This window comes from Astatotilapia calliptera, chromosome 11 (assembly GCF_900246225.1).
Source record: "Astatotilapia calliptera chromosome 11, fAstCal1.2, whole genome shotgun sequence".
Taxonomy (NCBI): domain Eukaryota; kingdom Metazoa; phylum Chordata; class Actinopteri; order Cichliformes; family Cichlidae; genus Astatotilapia; species Astatotilapia calliptera.
Window position 1 is genome coordinate 34,957,045 of NC_039312.1, and position 6,575 is coordinate 34,963,619.

Below are 6,575 nucleotides of genomic sequence, written 5' to 3' on the forward strand. Positions count from 1 at the left end.
GGCCACACATGGGAACACAGCTGACACAGATAAACATAACAAGACATGGCAGGAGTAAACAACACTGACGGGAGACTGTCAAAGTAAAACAGGAAGTACACAGAGGTGCAAACAGGAGGAGAGAGAGAGCACGGGCATAGTGGGCTGGGGAAACATGGAATGAAACACAAGGAGGGGAGACGAGGGCTCACAGATACATAGAGGGGCACACGGGATAAAAGTCACAAGGGGAAGTCAAATAAGGAACACCACAACAGGACAACTCAGGAAACATGGCCTAAATAAGGAACGAAATACAAAAATACAAGAAACTAAGAATACTGGGCCCACATGGCCCAGGACCATGACATGTTTTCCTTTAGTACGAACAATCTATCTGCCGATCTAGCAGTCCGTCACTGGTCTCTCAATCTCCCGTTGAAGAGCCGTGAGCTTCTCCAAGATCTTATCCGTGCTGCTTCAATGAGCCCATTTTGAGAAGTTACAACCCATCCCATCGCTTCAATCCCAGCGGGCAGCCTTGTGGGGTTTTGAACAGCCGATTCCGCTTTCTTTAATCTTCAATAAGCCGAGGCCAAGCCAGCTCCGATCAGCAAGAACCCCGTTATCATCTCAGTTCACTTCATCATAAACACATCATCGCATTCTGTGTTATGATTTGCTTTTGTGTTAGACGAGGTTTGTGGTCTTACCACGTGTGTCACCAGCCGCGTCCTGGCTGTTTGCGATCATCCGTTATTATCATCAGCACACGTGAGCCGTGGAACATTTACACCTCCGTATGTGACACATCACTGTGACAGTGGAAGAAGTAGTTCTACTCATTTAGATGATCTCAATAAAGTAGTTTCCCACTGTGTTCCTGTTAATGACAAACTACAAATTTAGCGCAAATTACTAAAATATCAATATTTTAATTGGAGAATCAATTATAAAACACAAATATCTGCTATTGGACGGATGAGTATCAATCCACACAGGATCACACAATAACAGCAGCATACACACAATCAGGTTTTAACAACACATGTTTTATCTTAAACCTTCCAGTGCATCATGTTTTGACTTCCTGATGATATTCTGGTCATAAACAGGTGGACTTATTTTAAACCAGTGATTGATTTTTCTTGACAGCTTGAAGCAGAAGAGCACTTTAACTGTTTTACGTGAGAGAAATAAGCCTGTTAAATATAATACTGATGAATTCACACAGCCTGGCCTCGTTCTTCTTCGTTGGTCCTCGGCTCCTCAGGGACGTCTGGAGGCTGCAACAGAAGAAGAAGACAGCAGCAGACAGGTCGGTGCTGATAAACAGGCTCAAACTCCAAATCATGACAAGTGATGCAAACAGAGAAACGTTTGTGATGATTCAATAATAATAATGGATTGGATTTATATAGCGCTTTTCTAGGCACCCAAAGCCCTTTACAATGCCACTATTCATTCACTCTCACACACTGGTGGAGGCAGCTACAGTTGTAGCCACAGCTGCCCTGGGGCAGACTGACAGAAGCGAGGATGCCATATCGCGCCATCGGCCCCTCTGGCCAACACCAGTAGGCAAGTAGGGTAAAGTGTCTTGCCCAAGGACACAACGACCAGGACAGAGAGCCCAGGGATCGAACCGGCGACCTTCCGGTTACAGATGCGATTCCCAACCCCCTGAGCCACGGTCGCCCCATTCAGATAAAAAGAGACTCGGTGTTCAGAGGAAGGATGACGGTCTGACAGAGAAAGCCATCTGTGACCGTTGCTGAGGCTTTTTCTCATCCTCAGTACTGACAGTGTTTGTGTAATTACTCTCACTGCCAGAAGGGGAGACACAGCTCCAGCCTGCAGGGAGAAACACTGCAGCTCTGGAGTTTATTTCATGAACATCACCTCTGCGTCTGCCTCCATCAAATCGGTGAAAATCACAAAATGTCAGATGGGGGTTTTTCCAACCGCCCACATCCACAACTCCTGTGTGTCAGCTTATATCCATCATGTACACTTTATGTAATAATGTGACTCACCTGAACTGCCACAAGTCTCTCAGCTGTCTGCTGCTGACCCTCTCCTGACCTGCACACAACACGTCCTGTACACAATCAAGAACAGTTAGAGGTGAATGAATTTACATTATCTAAAAAATACTGATGAACTAGTTATTCACCCTGAGACAGGATATTTCTAATTTTAGAGATGTTGCACACATGGATGAAAGCAGTCCTACATATTTGTTTAATATGTGCGTTGAAGGACACGTCCTGGTCAAAAAGTGCTCACAGAGTTACGGCATCTGGTTAGACAGTTTCTAAAGTTTTATGGCTGAGTTCAATAACATCAGCTTTATCTGAATAAAGAAGCAGGACATCCGACCGGTGGCACTGACGTCACATCTTATGAAGACTCTAGAGCGGCTCTTCCTCAACCTCCTCCGACCACAGGTACAACATGCCCAGGACCCACTACAGTTTGCGTACAAGGCGGATGTCGGAGTGGAGGATGCCATCCTGTACCTCCTACACAGAGCCCACTCACACCTGGATGGGGGAAAAGGCACGGTCAGGATCCTGTTTCTTGACTTTTCCAGTGCCTTTAATACCATCCGGCCCTGTATGCTTCAGGAAAAACTGAACAGGATGGAGGTGGACCCCTGCCTGGTGGCTTGGATCTCCGACTACCTCACCGACAGACCACAGTACGTCAGGCTGAAGGACATCACGTCTGACACTGTGGTCAGCAGCACAGGAGCACCACAGGGAACTGTGCTGTCCCCTCTTCTCTTCACCCTGTACACCTCTGACTTCTGCTACAACTCTGAATTATGCCACATTCAGAAGTTTGCAGATGACACGGCCATCATGGGGTGTATCTGGGATGATCAGGAAGAGGAGTACAGAAGTCTGGTGAGGAACTTTGTCGCATGGAGTCACACAAACCACCTGCAACTCAACACCTCAAAGACTAAGGAACTGGTTGTGGACTTCGGGAGGTCCAGAGAAGGTCCACTGCCGGTTCAGATAGAGGGGGAGGAGGTGGAGGTGGTCAACACGTACAAGTACCTCGGGCTGTGGGTGGACAATAAACTGGACTGGTCATGCAACACAGAGCACCTGTATAAAAAAGCCCAAAGCCGACTGTACTTCCTCAGGAGGCTGAGGTCTTTTAACATCTGCAGGAAGCTCCTGAGGATGTTTTACCAGTCGGTGGTTGCTGGAGTACTTTTCTATGCTGTGGTGTGCTGGGGGAGCAGCACAGCAAAGAAGGACTCATCCAGGCTGGAGAAACTGATCAGGAGGGCTGGCTCTGTGGTCGGCATGAAGCTGGACACTCTGGTGACAGTGGCAGAGAAAAGGACACTAAAGAAACTGCTGGACATTATGAACAATGCTGGGCATCCTCTGCACACGGCCATAAACAATCAGAAGAGTCTGTTCAGTGACAGGTTGCTTCTCCCCAAGACAAGAACTAACAGACTTAAAAACTCCTTTGTCCCACACGCCATCAGACTGTTTAACTCCTCTCTGGAGGGGAGAGGGAGGGGAGACAGGGGGACAAAGGTGTGAGCAGCTTCAAGTTCCTGGGAGTCCACATCTCCGAGGATCTCACCTGGACGACCAACTGCTGCAAGCTGGTCAAGAAGGCTCACCAGCGCCTCTTCTTCTTGAGGACTCTGAGGAAGAACCACCTGTCCTCAGACATCCTGGTGAACTTCTATCGCTGCACCATCGAGAGCATCCTGACCAACTGTATAACAGTCTGGTACGGGAACTGCTCTGCCTCGGACCGGAAGGCGTTGCAGAGGGTCGTAAAAACTGCCCAGCGCATCGCCGGAGCACCACTTCCTGCCATAAAAGACATCTACAGGAAGCGGTGTCTGAAAGGGCTGGGAAAATCATCAAAGACCCCAGTCACCCATCACATGGACTCTTCACCCTCCTGCCCTCTGGGAGGCGCCACAGGAGCCTCCGGACTAAGACCACCAGGTACCGGAACAGCTTCTTCCCCACAGCTGTCAGACTCCTGAACTCTGCCTCCTGACATCTGACCCACGTTAAACTCATGGACTGAACATACACACACCCACAATGGACAACTGTACCCTCAAACACAATAATAACATGGACTGAACCACCACTCACAACCACTAGCACTTTATATAGCCTCTGTAGAAACTATCTACACCCTCACTTATCTTAACTGCACTACTGTATAGCTCTGTGTAAATAATCATTCTGTACATTCGATAATTTTTAACCCTACAACTGTTTACAACTTGCATAGTTCCCATTTCTGTATAGCTGTATATCTCAGATTCTGTAAAGTTATTTATTTCATATTCTGTATAGTTTTTCATATTTATATCCTGTTCATATCCTGTACATAGCTTGTACTCACTACAGCCTGTACATACTTATAGTTATAGAATATTCACAACATACTTCATACCGTGTACATTATAACATAATAGACCCATTTCTGTAATATACTCACATATCTATATTATTGCTAATATATATTGTAATATATCTATATCACTAAAGCACTTCTGGATGGATGCAAACTGCATTTCGTTGCCCTGTACCTGTGCATGTGCAATGACAATAAAGTTGAATTCTATTCTATTCTATTCAAAGGAGGGGGAACAACTAAGCTGTAGTGCCTCTTCACCTCACTGTGCAATACCTTGTGCAATACTTTTTGTTAATAGTCAACGGTGCAATAGACTCCATACTTGAAATGTGCAATTCACTTGTATTTTTATTTTTATTTTATTCCTATTTATTCTATTTATCCCCTTCGTATATTTTATTTATATATGTCTCTGTATTTATATATGTGTGTGTGTGTGTGTGTGTGTGTGTGTGTGTGTGTGTGTGTGTGTGTGTGTGTGTGTGTGTATATATGTATATATATGTATGTATGTATATATATATATATATATATATATATATATATATATATATATATATATATATATAAAATATTCTGCAACTGTAACTTCTGTCGGTGCTGTGCTTTTTTGGAAACCGAATTTCCCAGAGGAACCCACCCGAGGGATTAATAAAGTTTTATCTTATCTTATCTCTTATCTTATTAGAGGTCATCCAGGTCTTTATGTCTTCAAAACTTTACATTAGCTTCACAAATTTGTGTCGTCCGGCTTTGCAGATACATATAATTGTGCGTCATCTGCTGTGATATACAGCGCAGCGAAAATCTATGCCATATAATGTATAACATACACAGTAAAATACATTTAATAGATGAGGTGAACTGAATGGTTCGAGCACATGGTTCCTGTGGTGCTTCGTGACTAACGTTTTTATGTGAGGAAGACTAACAAGTGTTGTGCTGCTCTCTCTCTGTCCCGTCATGTGATATTTTCTACTTGATAAGGTTTCTTAAAATGTTTGTTCACAGTCAACTTTGACCTGTGGTACTATGAAAGTAGGTCAAACAGTTAGGCAACCCAGGCACTCCTCAAAAGTTCATGTATGAAAAATGACTGTAAAGAAACAGACGGAGGGAGGAGAAGAAAACAGAATGATGAGTGGGTGTAAGTTACCTTTGAGTATTACTGATGCCAGAAAGAGGATGAGCACTGTGTGAGCGCTGAACAGAAGCAGACGGGCAACTGTCAGGTTGTCCACTTTGTCCAGTTTGACTCCTGTGAAAAAGATTTGACATTTCTGAAACTGAATATTAACTTTTTTATAGAGATTTGACCACCTCCCTTAAGAGAATAACTTGTCTCCCATTGGATCACGTGAACACACCATTTCCTCTCCGGCTTACAAGGTATCTGCTCGTCACAGTGCTGTGACATACCTGTGGTTTGTTTCTACACCGTAGCCACAACCAACCAACCATTTTTATTTCTATAGCACATTTAAAAAGGACAGTTTCTAACAAAGTGATTCACACAAAAACAGTTATAAAACAGTTACAGTTACATAGCACAAATGCAGACAGAACTAATTTCCTTCAAAGGCTAGTTGGAACATGAGCAGCCTAATTAAGCTGCAGTGGAGGCTTAAAGTCACTGCAGTGGCTCCACTGAATAAAGAAACAGCTTCTTTCAGAGAGGAACACCAACCTGCCTCCACCTGCAGGCTGTGCGGCTCAGAGAGAGTCTTCATGTTGGTCTTCAGAGCACAGGTGTAGTTCCCAGAATCCTCCACCGTCAGAGAGCTCAGCTGGAGGGAGGAGCCTGTTTCTGACAGGATGCAGCCATCTTTGAACCAGGTGACCTCCAGGTGATGAAAAGTGCAGACTGAAGCACAGAGCAGTGTGACGTTTTCTTTTTTTCTGAACTTGTTATCATCACTGGAGCTGATTATTCTCATCTGAATCCCATCTAAAATGAGAATATAGATCAGTTTGACTTAAAGACACATTAATGATGAATATTAGTCTTAGACTGAGGAGATTGTTGTCACCAGTAACTCTGACAGTCACTCCTGTGCCGTTAGTAAAATGTCCCCCACGATGATTAACTCCCATCCTGAAGGAAAAGCTTGCGTTGTCTCTCTGCTGAACATCTCTGATCTGTAAAGTGCAGTTTGTCTTCATGTCTCCCAGATATT

The 6,575-nt window shown here is 44.4% G+C and overlaps 1 protein-coding gene across 1 annotated transcript in view; it reads right to left on the bottom strand.

The window, feature by feature from the left end:
• Positions 1 to 960: 960 nt before the first annotated feature.
• LOC113032854 (uncharacterized) overlaps positions 961 to 6,575 on the bottom strand; it is a 14,608-nt gene continuing 8,993 nt past the window's right edge. The window contains exons 4-8 of the mRNA XM_026186004.1: positions 6,429 to 6,575; positions 6,086 to 6,346; positions 5,555 to 5,656; positions 2,016 to 2,080; positions 961 to 1,265 (exon numbers count right to left, since the gene is read on the bottom strand). The exon at positions 6,429 to 6,575 is cut by the window's right edge and continues 234 nt beyond it. Of these exons, the coding sequence (XP_026041789.1) occupies positions 1,206 to 1,265; positions 2,016 to 2,080; positions 5,555 to 5,656; positions 6,086 to 6,346; positions 6,429 to 6,575 (635 nt within the window). The 3' untranslated portion in view covers positions 961 to 1,205. The remainder of the gene's footprint in view (positions 1,266 to 2,015; positions 2,081 to 5,554; positions 5,657 to 6,085; positions 6,347 to 6,428) is intronic.